This window comes from Frieseomelitta varia, unplaced genomic scaffold, assembly GCF_011392965.1.
Source record: "Frieseomelitta varia isolate USP_RPSP 00005682 unplaced genomic scaffold, Fvar_1.2 scaffold_290, whole genome shotgun sequence".
Taxonomy (NCBI): domain Eukaryota; kingdom Metazoa; phylum Arthropoda; class Insecta; order Hymenoptera; family Apidae; genus Frieseomelitta; species Frieseomelitta varia.
Genome location: NW_025110024.1, coordinates 1950 through 19897, shown reverse-complemented (window position 1 = coordinate 19897; position 17948 = coordinate 1950). Strand labels below are relative to the sequence as shown.

At 38.9% G+C, this 17948-nt stretch overlaps 2 protein-coding genes across 3 annotated transcripts; both read left to right on the top strand.

Annotated features, from left to right (window-relative positions):
- Window positions 1-48: 48 nt before the first annotated feature.
- On the top strand, window positions 49-5211 carry LOC122529499 (WD repeat-containing protein 44). 2 transcript variants are annotated; one of them, XM_043655689.1, is made up of 7 exons: window positions 49-312; window positions 1042-1210; window positions 1290-1674; window positions 1798-1925; window positions 2034-2171; window positions 2249-2539; window positions 2634-5211. In XM_043655689.1, exons 1-7 carry the CDS (start codon window positions 248-250, stop codon window positions 4365-4367), a joined length of 2910 nt encoding a protein of 969 aa, XP_043511624.1. In that variant the 5' UTR covers window positions 49-247; the 3' UTR covers window positions 4368-5211. The 2 variants fall into 2 exon arrangements, with proteins under 2 accessions (XP_043511624.1, XP_043511623.1); XM_043655688.1 differs by having other exon boundaries at window positions 1290-1925.
- A 166-nt stretch (window positions 5212-5377) lies between these two features.
- On the top strand, window positions 5378-17160 carry LOC122529501. Its single transcript, XM_043655696.1, has 3 exons — window positions 5378-7578; window positions 10606-10690; window positions 13747-17160. The coding sequence occupies exons 2-3, from the start codon at window positions 10646-10648 to the stop codon at window positions 15451-15453; spliced, it is 1752 nt and encodes a 583-aa protein (XP_043511631.1). The 5' UTR covers window positions 5378-7578; window positions 10606-10645; the 3' UTR covers window positions 15454-17160.
- The last annotated feature ends 788 nt before the right edge of the window (window positions 17161-17948 follow it).

Genomic DNA, 17948 nt, shown 5'->3' with positions numbered 1-17948 from the left:
CACTTTCGTATCGTTAATTTACGTTTGAAAGAACTAGGATAATTGAAATACGCACCAGCGCATTCAGCACAAAACTGTGCACTTGTGTAACCACTATTAGAAGTCAAATCATGACTTCGTGCCGCTTACGATCCTGTGGCCGCTTCTATTTGGCCCTAGTGTTCGCGATTTTGCGAAACGCGTGACGTGCCTTGACAGTACCGATGCGGACAAGGATATTATTACCGATCACTCAGTGCAGACGACAATGTCTGGAAGCAGCGATTCTGAAGAATTTTTTGATGCGGAGGATGATACTTTTCATAATGCACGGTAATTTTTTTGTTTATTAAATGATTCCATTCGAAATTCTATATATCTTGTTTCTCTCTATACCTTGTTCGCGCAATAAAAAATATTCCTGCATAAATTCCATAAATATTTGGGAACTGTTGGAAAATAAAGTGCAATAAAATTTAACTTGCAATTTTGATTCTTTTTTTCACTCGTCATATTTCGCTTCAAGTTTCTGTAGATACAGAAGTTTGTTCCAGATCATTTATGTGTATCTAATTTGTATTGTGTTCTCAAATAATATTTTTGGTTAGGTTTGAATTTGAACACTTATATCTGTCGTTCATATGATCGTATGCAGCTATTTAAGGATGTTGGAAAATTTTGCATGAGTTTAATCATTAGTATTATAAATCTAGAGATTTTGAAAAAAATCTTATTAGTTATAAGTTACATTTGAAAAACTATCAATCTGTTTAATAAATCACTCATTCATCTTGACATAATTGTATTTTTTTGTGTTTAGTTTTAATAGATAAATATTTAAATGTTAATTTTAAATGTTAGTTCTTTTTATTATTATATTATCATATTGCATTATTATATTATATTACCACACTATATTAATATGAATATGTGTATCGATAGAATTATAGTACTAGGAATTTGAAATAAATTTAAAATATCTTGTTAAAATTCTATAAGATATACTTTAAATTTATATATGTTAAGAGTTGTTTCTGCAAATTAAATATTTGATTTTTATAGGAAAAGTAAACAACGTGATTCTACCGGCGTTGAAATACAAAACAAAGATACTTCGGAGTCTTCTAAAAAAATGGACGATGATGTTTTTATGAAACCTGCTCAACCTAAACCAATTGTAGAACCAAAGGAACATGTAACAATAGAATGTATAGTTAATAAAGATAAAAGTGTAAGTGAATGTGTCAACATTAAAGTATTATACACTTAATATTATCTTCATGTTTAACAAAAATTATTTATTTAAACAGGAGGAGGATGGAAAGGACTCAAGTACGGATAAAAGTCTAGGCAGAAGAAGGTTCCGTGAATTGAGACAACGTATGCAAACAGAAGACGATGATATTCCAATTAATAGTTCTCCTCCAGATAGTCAAACATCATCTATCGAGGGTGTTTATCCCACTCCTTCAAAGACAACTCATCCATTCAGGATTATAGAACATGATACTCTTAGTTTACAAAGCATAACATCTTTAGGACGAGTGGGTCGAATTTTAGCTGGAGTCGGGGACACTGCGTCTGTTACACTTGCACCAAATGTAACTCAGTGTCCTGCTTCTGCCATTCTTACCCGTGAAAGCCAGATGTCCTCCATTGCTAGTATCCCAAGCAAAGATGAGGACACAGCATCTGGTAAGGTGTCCCAGTCCTCCAGCATCCTTACGTTATCAGGGGATATCCTTCAGGAATCCTCTGTTAACAGTAGGTCCAATTATGCTTCTCACTCACAAAATGATAAGACTGTTATGCTTCAAGAACCTGATGTCATCGCTAGTACAAAGAATAATGGAAAGTCAAACGAAGATATTACTATGGCTGGAATACCTGTTGCGCCACCAAGACGTAAAAAAAAGTCAAAAGCTCAAACACCTTCTGATCTTGCAGTACGATATTACGATTATTAATATTGTTTCTTACGATATTTATTAATAATTTCATTATTAAAAAAATGATTTGAAACAAGGCAAATAAATATAGATTTATAATTTTAGCCTTCTACGACAGAATCAGCATTATCCACTTCGCCATTACCGAGCCCAGCAAGTACTATTGAATCCATTACTAGAGAATTTGAACATTCTCTTGATATTCGATCTGCAACGAAGGGACAATATGTTGTTAAACCACAGGTCTGTAGTATTATACTTAAAATATAATATATTATAATATATAGTTTTATATTTATGTGTCATCGTTATATGTATAGGATGAAGATAAATCAAAAGCTGAAGGCCCATCGAGCGAAGAGTTGGTAAGAGTGGAAAAAATGAAAGCTGAACTAATGAATGTGAGATCAAGTGAGAAGTCTAGTAGTCCACTGGGATCCATGTCTAATAACAGTATCGGCCGTTATTCATTAGGTCCTCATAAATTAACGGGCTTAAGTCCTCAAGGATCGAAAGAAAGACGAAAATCAGCAGGTGATCAAGATATGGTTCAACAATTAAATATGTTTGTAAGAACAAGAACAGATTCTGGGAAACGACTAACTGATATGGTATGTTATTGACGTAAAATCAATAAATGTTTAATAAATTTTCTTTCTTTTTATATTTAAATACTGATAATAATAATACATAAATTATCTTTAGGAAATTTTGGAGCAAGTAACTGTTCTAAACTTGGATACCGGTGAAAGAGTACCATTAAGTATAGCAGAAGATAAATTACCACAGTGTATCAATCCTTTGTCACTTCATATTATGAGACTTACTTCGGAATATATAAGTAATTCTAGTCTAGAAAAAGAAAAAGAAAGTGATGAGGAAAGTGTTGATAGTAAAATGTCTAGTATACCACCAGATGAAGATGTATCTGTTGGCAGAGTTCGAAAAAGAACGCAGAAGTTAAAACGATTTTTAGGATCTACTGTTAAGAAAACAATGGACAAAGCAAAATCTATTGCACAAGAAGTATCACATGCAAGGCATAAGGAAGATGTTATGGATATAGTAGATGAAGTATATCCTGGTGAACAGCAATACATAAAACTAAAAGCTTCTAATAGTCACAAAGGACCATATGAATTTAGTTGTTTACAGCATGTTCAAGATTTAAGTGGCGAACATGTAGGCCCTGTTTGGTGTATGAAATTTTCAGTTTGCGGACGATTACTCGCTACTGCAGGACAAGATCGAGTTCTAAGAATTTGGGTTTTACGGGATGCCTTTACATATTTTCAAGATATGCGAACTAAATACAATGCTGAAAAAGTTAGTCCAACACCTTCCCAAGAATCTTTGGTTTCGCAACAGTCTATGGAAGATCCCAATGTCGTGGCTAGTGCCTTTAGTGAAATAGAAGGAACAAAAAGTCCTTTTATGCCAAAACCATTTTGCACTTATATCGGACATACCTCGGATTTGCTCGACGTTTCATGGTCTAAAAATTATTTTGTCTTATCGTCGTCGATGGATAAAACTGTGCGGCTTTGGCATATATCACGAAAAGAATGCTTATGTTGTTTCCAGCACATTGATTTCGTTACAGCAATTGTATTTCATCCTCGTGATGATCGTTATTTCCTCTCAGGATCTTTGGACGGTAAACTCCGACTATGGAATATTCCGGACAAAAAGGTAGCTGTGTGGAATGAAGTTGATGGACAAACTAAATTAATTACTGCGGCAAACTTTTGTCAAAATGGGAAATTCGCAGTGGTTGGTTCTTACGATGGCCGATGTATATTTTACAACACCGATCAGTTAAAGTATCACACGCAGATACACGTACGATCAACAAGAGGTAAAAATTCAACAGGAAGAAAAATTAGCGGCATCGAACCAATGCCGGGAGAAGATAAAATTTTAGTTACTTCAAATGATAGCCGAATACGCTTGTATGATTTGCGAGATTTGAATTTATCATGCAAATACAAAGGTTACGTTAATGTCAGTAGCCAAATTAAAGCAAGTTTTAGTCCTGATGGACAATATATAGTTAGTGGCTCGGAAAATCAATGCATTTATATTTGGAAAACTCATCATGATTACTCCAAATTTTCAAGCGTACGTAGAGACCGAAATGATTTCTGGGAAGGTATAAAAGCTCATAACGCTGTAGTAACATGCGCAGTATTTGCACCAAATCCAGATAGTATTATTAAACAAATTGAGGAAAGAGAGCAGTGGGAAGGTAAAGAAGATGCAAAAAATCTAGGTAGTTCAACCGTAGATGTTCCTCCGGTCGATCCTGTGGTCGAGCAGCGTACTAAAGGCTGTGGCGGTCATGTTCTTGTGAGTGCGGATTTCAATGGCTATATAAAGGTTTTTCTAAATAAGACAAAACCTAAGCACAGTTCCCTACCAGCATCTGCTCTCGCGTAACACGATACTAGATTTATTTGTGCACTATTGTTAATATAAAGAAAAAGAAAAAAATTAATAAGAACACCGATATTATATACAGCTATTTGTTTTACCTCAATGGATTATATAGGATTTGCTGTATACTGTTTTTAAGGTAAATACGCGACTGTATTAAATACTTTCAAAAACGAAATATTTTGAGATGCATGCCAAAAGGCTTACTTCACAATAAGAAAGCTTCTAAGATATAGTTAATAATACTAAAATATTTATAAATTTGATGCTCAGGCGATTTCTCGATTTCTTTTTTTATGAAGATGACCAACAAATGTCTTGCTTTATTACAAATTAAATAACATTTGCATACATAATTTCTACTAAAGCTTTAAGTAAGCCATATAAACCGTTATAGTTTTATAAGATATCGTATTTTTAGCACTTTTTTAAATTGAACATATTTTTATTGATTTTTCTTTCTTGTATTGTATCTTTTCGGTGCTGGTTCACTGTGGTCATATAGAGTTATACATGGAAATCTTGCCGAAATTATGTTACAAAAGACATACGTGGTTAACGGAATTGTTCGTTTCGATTATATTTATAAACAGAAAGAGCACCTTGGTGAAGAAACAAAGTATAAATACAAGCACGCAAGCGATGGCTGAATAGAACAATTTAATGAATTGTACGAATGAATAAATGTAAAACTTGTACTTGGTGATCCATCGTTAGGCAAATGTTGGATAGTAGCTAGAAAGTTTCATGAAAATCAAATTGGATTTTCAAATCCTAATGGTTTCTAAAATATGTTCTAGAACTTTACCGTGATAAGATAGCGTAATACATCGAAGACAATATATTATTAAACAAAGAAAAGGTGGTTTAAAGTTAAAACGCATCATTGTTAAGTTTTTGTACGAACGCAATTCACATTCTAGAAACCATTTCACCAATTCAATGAAATTTGACATTACATTCTGTAAAAATTTAGTTTACACACGTTGTATCAATTTGACCGATCAATGTGAATGGAAAGTTTATTTTATACGCGAACAAGAGACCCTCATCATAATACTCATAACACTCGCTACGTTTAATGTTCGACACTATGTCGTAATTGTCATTTTAATCTGATTTAAGGGTATATAAAATACCTATTTCGCAACGTGTCAATTATAACGGCAGAAACGTATACCGTGTACGAGGGGCAATGGCTTAATGCTGTTCCAAACTCTGCATTTTACGATTCTGTGTATTTGATAAATCACGTCTTGAAGGATGATGCGCTATTCAGTCGCGTGGTGAAGTATGGCTGATGGTTGATCTCTGTGCCACTAACGTTGTAGTGCTCGCACAGACGTAAAAATGATGAAACCATCGAATTACAACGTATGATATATTTTATTTGTATCGTAAATTTAATGTAAATACGCAGGAAAGAAATTGTAGGTATTTTGTGTAAATGCAACTGTAAATAAATTAATCAAGCGACAGCGTAATCGCTTATTAACGATATTGTCATTCCGACAGCGGCGTGCACAAAACTATTGTTTGTGATCTCGTAGTAATCAGTAATCATGTAATATATTAATGTATCAATAGTGTATTCATGTATGGAAATGTGTCTGTTTTTTTAAGTTGCCGTCACAACAATATACATAAAATTTACATTAATCATCAGAGATGTTTCTTTTCATCTATCGGACCATCGCATTCATATTTCTCCTAATCTCCGTTCGTTTCTTTCTGCCTACGTAGTGGTTTGTTGAAATTTTCTATTGTAAAAATTGTGAAAGCAAACAGTTAATGAACAAAATTTAGTCTAGTATTGCTTGTATTGTCAGGAAATTCCGCCTCTGGCCATACCCACGGAGGAGAATCCGAACAATGATCGTTGCTAATAAGATTCTATCCATTGTTACATACATCTATAGGTCAGCAATGCGTGTGCGGTCAGTCGGTCGGTCGGTCGGTCGGTCGACCGACCGGCCGGTTGACTGTCAACTGATTCACCCATTTACAACGTTCGTATTGGTTTGGATGCGCAATACGTGCAAACATTGTCCTGGGTAATTGTGTACTAAACAATTAAAAGCTTCGTGTGAAATAAAACAGGTGAACAGTACTATAAAGCGTTACATGGCTGCTCCCGACCTTGGTAGTACTCAAACCGTGCGAAAAATTGGAATTTTGGTAATTAATAAATCTGTTAATTAACAAATAAGACGAGGAAGACGTTGTTTATTGAAAAGAGAGAGCAACAAAAATATATTTCTTCTATTTAACAGCGCGAGTTTCATAGTACAAGTACAATGAGAATACTAGAAACATTCGCTTGGACGTAGCTATGCACGCGATGCTATCAAGAGCGGAGAATTCCTTGGATTGTCTGGAATTGCCCTACGCATCAGTCTCTCCCACGTCTACGAGACTCAGCCGTTCCATGAACTACACAAAGTTCACCTGCACGGTAGCAGAGACCCACTGAAAGATGTTAAAGACGTATGGTTGCCGCAGCGTCGTATGTCCGACAAGCCGCACGCATACACGCGACGACGTGATCATCGGGAAGGACAAGAACAACAAATAGGAGCACCACCGCGACCACGTCTACCGAGAGTCGTGGTCGTGGTCGTCAGAAGTGTGGTTCGAACGAGAAGAGATATCCTCCGGTTCATGAGGGACCTATATAACTGTACTGTGTGTCTGGGTCAGGGGGCGGGCCGCCACGTTTATAGTATACTCTCTATATCGGACAGGTGTACCCCATTCCGACTCCACGAGTTCTCGCGTGCACCATCGCGAGCCACAGCCAGGCTGCAACGTGTCTTTCCTAGCTGCCGTGACAGATATTGCGGCGCATCGCGGTAAACACGAAGAGATCAGTCGCACGGGGAGCTCCCGTGGACACTTAACGAGCCGTTTCTGAAGAGAGCCACGAGTCAGCCGCAACTGGCTTTACAAACGTCTCTCGGGTCCTACCTTCACGCGCCGTTTGTCGGTTTCGTCCTCGTTTTCGCCACTGAAATCGGTCGAGATCAATTGTCTGTGCTTTAGAGAGCCTCCGACCGCGCGGGCACGCGGAGATTTCTTGGCACATGGTGCTTCAATCAGTGCGGTGCTTTGCTCGAACCCTCCTTCTCTTTCTCGTCGCGCATCTTTGACACGGAATCTGGCAAAGAGAAGTCTGTTCATCTGCTTTTGACACCTGCTTTCCGATTGGATAAACGTAAGATATTTTTAAGCTGACAACACCGTAATGTCGATAATACGCCTGTAAGTAATTAGGCTTACAATAGAGTACCAGGCTTAGTGGCTTAATTAATATCATCCTTGTCGGAGGATGACGAACCCCGATACATATTGTTACAGAAAATACGAAACTATGTAATTGAATTTATTAATTATGTACGAGATTTGCTAGATTATACTACCATGAATTAGTAAATAATTATCGTGTGTTAAGATGTTATGATAATGACGAGAGGTGCATGAAGACCGTACGAGCGCGTTATAGTTAACCACGTGGTAACCGCTTTCATTCTATCGAACGTGCGCACATGTGCAGCAACAGTTGACAGCTAGTAGTCGGTCAAGATTTATCTCACCGAGTTTGTATAGAAAGATTATAGAAATCAGCGAAGCATTTATATAATCTTACACAATTAACTTTGATTATTTTTCGTTTTTCCTGTCAGTTAAAAAATTTGTATGTAGAGTATATATTACAAGAGAGTAATATATTACATCTGTTAGTAATTACACGTTTCCGTTTAAAATGAAACTCGTATAAATTATCAATGATTGCGCTTTGATCATTGGGTCGAAGCAGAAATTATATTCTTTGCGCGCGTCAATTTAAATGTACTTAGCACACATATGAGACGATTAATTAACGTTAAATTACGTTATTTCTCGACCACTTTCTATGTTATTACTCGACGATTATAATCGAAAATAACACATTAAAGTAATCGTATCGAAGCAATTAGATCGCAAATAACGATAGTCGTAAAATCAAATGCACGCAGATAAGGAGAAGCTGGATGATATTAACGATGAACGATATTCATTCATTGTACGCCGTCAATTGCGGCATCTATTACCGATCAATCGACGTAATAATACGACGCCTTTACTGAGCAAGTGTATCGAGTTGCCATCAAGTTGTCAGGTTGCTCTATTACGTTCAATTACCATATGTTCACTAGATCGTAAACGATAGAGCAGTGTATACACATTACGCACGTATGTATATACATCACATGATTATATTTCAAAAAAAAAAAAAAAGAAAAATGTGTCATCGGCGATACTAGCAAGTGATTATTATTTTCTCAACACTGTCACTGAAAAGTCTGATGTTGCTTTAAACCAACACGACGAAATTAATTAAAAGTGAAAGAGTGAGGTAACGAGAGGAAATGAATCATTAAGGTCTTATATTTTAATCATAAGCTTTGCATAGTTCCTTCATGTTTTAGTTCTACGTCTTTTAAAGCAGAACAGAAATGATTCACACAATCTTCGTTATTCCGACAGTGTGACGATCGAAAAGAAAGGGGAACAAGAATATATTTCAACTCTTTTACCATATGGGTCACTATTAGCTACGCATTTATTATGCGAATGTCTGTGTTCGGAATTACCACACCGCTGGAACCGTTATATGTATTTGGCACTATGCCACATCTTCGGCGTGCTCGATTCATGGTTAGCATGGAACAACGGACGTGTAAACAGCCGTCGGTGATTTTTATTCAAACATGGCCTCGTAGTGAAAGAAAGAACAGGTGTCACGGTCTGTCGTGGCACGAATCGTAAAACGAAATAATAACTAATGTATGCCAGTAATAAACAAGCGTCTGTGAGCTTGCCGCGTTAACGGAATTCGGCATAGATCACGACTTTTCAAAGGGAACGAAGAAAAATGTGTCGCAGGCCGAGAACGGTAGGAAGAAATAGCAGTAGTCGCGTCTTAATATTTAAAAAAATTATCATAAAAATTGTTCCAGAGAGTTCGAATCACGATCGAACATCATCGAAGTGGTACATTAATGACTATCCAAATCTCAAATTGTGACTCGCTCTACATTATCGTCTATTATCTGACTCGAAATAGGACGGAAATTTATTGACAAGGACGATTTTAGCATTGAATCTATGCAAGTGGTTGTCGGTGCATAAGTTGAAGGCTGATAGGTGAAAACCTACTTGCCTACATTCGTCAATAGTCTTCTGTAAATCATCTCGAATTCATTACACGATTATGACCGATTCATGATCACATCTTGTTTGAAAAAATCCGTGCACCTTTCGTTTACTTTTATGTTTGAAAAAAAAAAAAATATATATATATATATATATACTCGTCGTCGCATAAGTAGTCACGGGGAACATTTACGAGGTGGAACAAATTTCTCGAGTGCTCGCAACGTGTGTACATTATCTTTATTTAAGTACTTATTCGTCTTGTTCTTTTGATAGTACGGAAGAACACGGAACAAAGTAATAAACGCGATCAAGATCGTTTCGATAGTGAAACTAGCTTACGTTCGTTCGCTCTTATTTCTCAGTCGTGACCAAGAATCGACGATCGTTAACTACGAAAACGACGCGCGAAAATTGACTCGCGATATTTTCTCGAAACGTGACGGAACTTTGACGAATTTGGCTCCTGCCTATAGTTATCATGGCAGTCTGGTATCGTGGAGTACAACGAGGTAACGGAGCGAAAACCCGGACATTCGACAGGAATTTGGGACAGGTGGCCTAGTGGTCGCATGAGGCGAGTGTGTCTGATAATTGACGATTAAACACGAGCAAGGTGTTCAATGATGGACCGGTTCGTTCGTTTAATGCTCAGGTTTCTACTAACGATTCTTTGTAGCATTTCACTTGACCATCCATCGAGATTATTACAAATAACTAGGACTTCGTACGATTGTAGAAAGTTATCAATCGTGAATCGCAAATAACTTCGGTAACTCGAATGATTTCATTCATTCATTCATTTATTCATTCATTCATTCATTCATTGTAAAACTACGTGTGTTCAATAGACCCGATATGAAATATTTTAGATACGTGTAAGTATTTTTGAAATATTACAGTTTGTAGATACTTTTATTCTGTGAATTATATTTAGTGAATTTATAGTGAATATTTAGTGAATTTATAGTGAATATTTAGTGAATCTAGGCGTGAATGTTATCCACGAGAGATTGTATTTAAACAAGAATAATTATTTTTCCAGCGGTACGGTTAGAATACCTCACCGTGGACGCTAACACGGTATGCGGTGGCGAATCTTCATTTTAGCCTGTCTCCTACTAAAGGGGGTAAGTAAACACGATATTTCCTCTTCTTTCTTCATTAAAATAATTATTATTCAAATATCAAACACGAAACGAAATTTACTTGAAGATGTGCACACATACATGTCTATGTTTGCCTTCAAGTTACGTTAAAAATTTCAATATAAAAAATATTTGACAATTTTTCAAATCTACCAAATTTAGGAAGCTTTCTTGCGTGAAGTGATTCAAATTTCAGTCATTGACTAAGGACAAGATTCACCTCAGTTAAGTGGAACTTTGTGTTTTAGATTCTGAAATATCGAGTTTAACGTGTGAGAATCCTATATTTTCCTTAGCTCTCTTTTAGAGGTTCGAAGGGGATCATTGAAGTAAAATCACCGCGATCCTCTTTCTTTACCACTTACCTCTCATCACAAAGATGAGATTTGTTCATGTTGTTTTTATATATACCTCGTTCACTCAATTTTATGAAACAAATACACAGAACACAGCGTGAGATTTAGCATGTAATTAGCGTGACTTATATTTCTATATTAACATTCAAGTAAACTGCAAGTAAAATCTTAACGACAAGTTATAAAATTTATACATTTCAAATGACTGATTGAAAGTTATACGGTTCGTTTGATCTTCAGAAATCACCGTTCCAATTGAGAGTAATGTCGTGTAGAATTCTGTGCTTCGACGTTCCCTTTTCTCGTACCTTAATCGTTCGCTTCGTAGGAAAATGTTCTCTTCTCTTTTCAAAACCGTTTCTATAATACGTCGAATCGATGACGACGCGCGTGACACGAAAATGGTAAGGGGGTCAGTCAGGTGACTCCCGAAACGTGAGACACCTGAAAAAAGCATTGTATGTCAGGTCTATCCTGTCCTTAGTCAATGATTATAACCCAGATATCGCGGTAGGTACATAGCCTGTGATGCCGTTACCCAGTGCTCTGACCCAGAGCTAAGGGCGACTCGAGACCCGGTCGATGTCTTGAAATGGTGCGCGGCGTTCCGATCCGGCTCATCCACGTCTACTACGAAGTAACGTTTTATCGTCGGACCTTCACCACGAATCGGTCTTACAAGATTGCGCGCAAAAATCACACACGAAACGACCGGTTCCGTGATCTTACCTTCCCATCCTGCATTCTTGGGGACCGACACGATTTCAATTCGTCGCTTACTTTTTTCCCTCCTCCTTCCGTCGTTGCTCGGACAACGTTCGTTCCTCCAAACCGCAGCGTTTTAAATATTTTCGCGTCACCGATCGAAATTAACGACCCGGCGGCACGTGTTATTATTTCGTTGCGAAAAATATAGACGGAAAAGTTTCAAGGAAACAAGAATTTAACCTCAGACTATATTGCAACAAATCGAGATTTATTATTACGCATAAGTTACGAAATCCGAGTGCAGCTTGTGTTAATATTACAGATAATATTGCGACCAACTTGAGATTAGCGTAATGTAACAAGTGTTACGCAATAATGTTTTTATGGACACATTCTTTAAACTGTTAAATTGTTGCAACAACTTTCCGTTTCGACACTCAAAAGTTGATTATTCCTTTGTTGATAGATAGAGAAGAATAAAACGCAACCACGTCTCCCTCTCGAGCTTTCATTTGCATTCCTTCGATAATACTTTGTAGCTAATGTCAGAGAATCATGTTAGACAGCACACGCTGGAGCGTGATAGTTCTTGCACAAGCTCAGTCGAGTGAATGAAACGGAGTTAGAATGAATGAAATACCTCTTCGTAAGACTGTAAGAGAAATCGTCGAAGACGGGAGATTAACTTCCGTGACTACTGTAGTTTTTTTGTCAAATAATCTTGTCGCTGTCTATCAATCCTAAAATTAATTAATTATTATTACGAGCAAAAACGTAGGCTATGCTATTGCTTATTGTTATTACGGCCTGTAATGAAATAGCTTGGTAACGTTAGAATAATTAATTATTGCAACGTTAGAATAAAATAATTATTGTATTTAATATTTCAATATTGTATTTAATTTGTGTTTTTATATACGAACGTTTGAAAATTGTCTGCTAACAACACGTGTATTAATATAGTCGTATCTGATCGTACATTTTGTGAAAAGTCATTCAAATCTGTAGCGAATCTGTAGCGAAATTGAAAATTTATCATGAACTGACGATCATTGAAACAGGCCGCAGGTGAAAATGAGCAAAGCACAAACGCAAGTCGTCCGTATTTCGCTGGAAGGACGGTCATCGTTGAAAAATCCATCCACCGTGGATTCATTCTCGAGTGACCCAGTAAGCTTTCGTCGAATTATGGGACACGCTGGCTGAATAGTCACGACGAGATGTCGGAATCGGTGGAGGGCAGAAGCGGAAAACTGAACGTGTATCCGAAGCGCTTCAGCTGGCCGATTGACCTGCGGTTAAAGACACGGGTGGTCCGTTATGCCCCAGGGTCACGCGTGAGGCAATCAGCCACTACGCTGGTGTACAGGCCCCGATGCTCCTATTTCATCGTTTCGTTGCCCCTCCTCGACCCTCCGAACCCGTCATTCGTCGAACAGTCGGAACGGGTTTGTTGATCGGCGGCTGTTGTCTCCCGTATTGGCCATCGCAGGAACGCGCACGACCAGAGACCGGCTCTTTGAGCGGATCTTCGATTTGCGACCAAGGGAGAGTCGAGAGAATGAAAAATGCACGTGTGCCTCGATCGCCTACCTTTCATTTCGTTTACTCTCGCCGTTTTGATTTTTAAAATTTTAACAACGCCCAAAATTATATCGTTCACATATTAGAATCGGGTTGCAGCAGCGTTACTTCGATCGTCGTCGTCGTCGTCGTTCGGATTAAAAGGAGAGTAAATTCGCGCGTCGTCGAACGATAATTTAGGTGAACGCGTACGTACAAAGGCGGGCCGTTGTTAAGGAACTCGGGCGCGCGTCTGTAAATTATGTAGCCCAACAGCCATCAATCTGCTTTCGCGCTTTCTCGTCGTTTGTCCCTTTCCTCTGAACGGCCGTTCTACAAAGTGCTTCGCCACTACCTACTTTGCATAGAAACACGTTTTACGACCGATGCGTCTCGTTGGTCTGTTCACAGCTGGCACGAACGGAGGATGTGGAGGTAGTGGAGGCAATCCCCGGAGAGGACAACCGAAACGATAACTCAGCCTTGAATCGTCAGGACAACGACATAAACACGTCGGACCAATTGGCGTTAGAATCGCTAGGTGAGAAGGATGCCGGCGGTAATCATTATAAACCGGGTGGTCTCCGAGGGCATCCCCTCCCACTTCCGCCAAGTCGCGGCGGGCTGGGACTGCCGCATCCAAGACCACACCATAACGTCGCGTATCACGGGCCACCGCCGCCCTTGCCGCCGTCCAAGGCCTCGTCGTCGGAGGCGATCGACAAGATCTACACGACGGGTGGTGGCATCAGTACAGCGGTAGGTGCAGAACCCTGGCCAGCACCCACGCCAGACATGCCGAAGATCATTTCCTTAGACGTGAAGTGCGAGAAAAGTCTAATGAAAGTTTATCTCGGCTTCGACAAGCCGTTCTACGGTATAGTTTTCAGCAAAGGGCATTACAGCAACGTTAACTGTGTGCACTTACCAGCAGGCCTAGGGCGCACCTCGGTTAACTTCGAGATTAGTATTCACGCGTGCGGCACAGCTGGGAATACAGAGAACGGTTTGTACGGGTACGGCGCGGAGTCCGGGTCGGGAACGTACTTCGAGAACATTATCGTCGTGCAGTATGACCCGCAAGTTCAGGAAGTTTGGGATCAGGCGCGAAAGTTGCGGTGCACTTGGCACGATTTGTACGAGAAGTCCGTCACGTTCCGTCCGTTTCCCGTCGACATGCTGGACGTGGTGCGCGCCGACTTCGCCGGCGACAACGTCGGCTGCTGGATGCAGATACAGGTCGGCAAGGGACCATGGGCGTCCGAGGTCTCCGGATTGGTGAAGATCGGCCAAACGATGACGATGGTGCTCGCGATAAAGGACGACGATTCCAAGTTCGACATGCTCGTGAGAAATTGCATGGCCCACGATGGCAAACGGGCTCCGATTCAACTGGTCGATCAGAGGGGTTGCATCACCAGGCCGAAGCTCATGTCGCGGTTCACCAAGATCAAGAACTTCGGCGCGTCCGCCTCGGTCCTCTCCTACGCCCATTTCCAGGCGTTCAAGTTCCCCGACTCGATGGAGGTGCACTTCCAGTGCACCATACAGATATGTCGGTACCAATGTCCCGAGCAATGCTCCGAGTCTCCGTTGTTGCTGGAGTCGCAGGGTCTCTTGGAGAATCATCATCCTCCGTCGAGCGGACATCCCGATTCCGGCTACGGTCTTCCGCCGCCTATTCCGCTTCCCTTGGAAGCGTATTTGCAGGCGGCCGCGGGACGTCCTCGCGACGAGAGACGACGAAAATCGCGAGAGATAATGCCGACACCTCAGAAGGCGGTCGGTGTCAATCGCATAATACGCGTTGTTTCCACCGGCGACCTGACATTCTCCATTGACGAGTCGAACAACGGGGAACCGAGTGGATCGACGATGATCTTCCCCGTACGTAACGAGAACACGAGCGCCAGCGCAGCTATGATCTGCATGACTACACCAGGTTTCGTCGTTACCCTCATAGTGCTCCTCGCCGTGTTGCTATTCTCGTGTATACTTTCCACCTACCTCTGTCTACGCCTAAGACCGTTCTCAGGAAAAGCTAGGAAAGCCGCGGCGTATTGCAACGAGGAACAAAGTACGCCTAAAAAGTCGACCAGGACGTGCTTTTATTCATAGATGGAAAAAAAAAAAAAAAAAATGAAAAAAAGAAAAGAAAAAGAAATCGGTCGTAACATCTTTCGAAAGATCTGCACGTCGCGCTGTCGATCGGCTCTACCTTTGCGCAGAGAACCTTCGTATCGAGCGGGTTCCTTCCCACAGACTAGTTTCACTATTTTCATAGCGTTGAATTATTCGATCGAACCACGATGAGTTACGAAACTAGACGCGCACTGTTTTATTTATTTTTTTTTTTTTTGTTTTTAAGTTATTTCGACGATGCGGGATTGCTCAAGAAACCAGCTGCCGAATCTTTTGCGAACTGCAAAAGCGTTCGTTCTGGTGATTTACTCGTTAGTTGTTGTTTCATATTTATTTTCTGACCGATTTACGTTTAATCCTGTCGTTGGATGTCGCAGAAACCGGTACTCTTGGTCGCGCCGTTGCAGGTATCCTAGAGGCTACAGAATGTTGCAAGCACAATTCCGTCGTACGTCGACGCGTATCGGACAGAGTATCGTATTGTTAAATGAAATTAAAATATAAACAGATGCTCTTCGCCACGTGTACACCATTATTCGATCGACCAGTTATGGATTTGTGCTTCGTCGTGATGAAACTTACGCTCAAGCCGTTGCTGGCGACTATGTATGTATAGACACTCTGAAAATTTAGTCAAAGATAATCAAATGTTCTGCCCTTGCGACTTCTTCGATTACGAATCGTCTCGGGACCATGGTACTTGGGTATTTTTTCATTTTCTTCTTCCAATTAACCGTTACCCGTCACATACTGATAATGTGTAACTCGATACAATTAAGGCTGAAACACGACAAGAAAGAGAAACTATTGTTGATAATATTATTTCGTTTTAATATCATTTCTATCACGAAGCTAATCTCTCGATTTTAAGAATTTTTATGTTATAAGTTAACAATAAACAAGATACGTTCCGCTTCAGTGAAGTGGACACTTTTTGTGCGTTAGTTTATGTATGCACGCGCTGCCATGTAACGAAGTTCTTTCTATTTAATTAGAACATCTTTATCTGAAACATCGTATTATGCGATTATGCGTATTATGCGGTAGAACGTCGATTATCTTTTGGTAAACGATTCGAAGCTTCTCGTACAATTAAGAATAAAGTGACCGTCAGCGATACACAGCAGCAGCAACGCAATTTTTATTGCGCAAAAGACCTTAATTGCAGAGTATAAGAAACGAACGAAGTATAGCTAAGTTTCTAAATATTCTAAATACTTGGAGAGCATTTACTTCTTCCTGAACTTTCATCCATTTTGACATTCGACGAATTTTAAATTTCCCCTCCTTCGTTTGAAAAAAAAGGAAAAAAATAGAAACGTTCTAATTTATCAAGATTGATATTTTTGATTTAGATTTCATTGTTATCTAGAAATGTAACGCAACCGTGTGTTTTAAAGCATAAATGGTCTCGATACGCAACACCTGAATTTTGATAATCGACGTTTCACCGTATATACAAATTGAAATCGACATTATGTAAAATCATGGACAATAAATGACAAATTGGCATTACTGCGTAATATGTTTTCTAATTAAACGATGTTCGACGAATGAAACGATTTTGGTAATTACACGAATGAGGGAAATTGCAACAAAGCGTTGATATGTCAAATGTATAAAGGAAATAGTCAGTAGCTTGTAATAGCACGCGAAACATTATAATATAATATTTAATATTAATGCGTACGAGCTTCATAAATTATTCCTCATCGATGGAACAATGTATTTCTTACAAGAATATTTTAGTATATTTTAATTTCTGTGTACGAGTAAATGTATAATTATATTTACCATCGTTTCTTTTCACGCGAATATTCTCATCTGACTAGCAAATACATTGTCTGTGCTCCATTGTCCGTGTGTGTGTGTGTGTGTGTAACGTCTTAAATTATCTTCACTTCGGAAGATAGACGAAAAGATATAAAACACGGGAAGAGAGTAATCGCTGGAATTCTGTGGAAATAGATCAAGGTCTTGTAAATACATTTATTGGCATTATCATTGATTCATGTTAAATAAAAACACAACCTATCGATTAACAATCGACTCAATTCTTCGTCCCTTTCGCTCGAAGTGTTGTGGCAATTGTCCATTATCGAGCATAGTTGCGCTTACGATTGATGGTTGCTATATTTATTTCCTTTAACGATTTTTTTTTTATTCTCCAAAAAAAAGAATACGAGAATATTCTTTCGTTTTTTTTTTTTTTTTTTTTTTTTACTTACTTATTCCAAGTCCAAACGTTTCTTCTTTTTTTTTGTTTCTACATGTGTATACATATACTTATAATTCGTAAAATAATCTAGCACATACCATTACTCTGGTAATTTGCAAAAAGAAAGAAGAAGAAGAAAAAAAAAAGAAGAAACGTTTGGACTTGGAATAAGTAAGTAAAACGTAACTATCCAAACACCGCATCGTTAATTAATCTGTTCCTAGAGGAAGAAAAAGAAGACAAGTATTTTCGT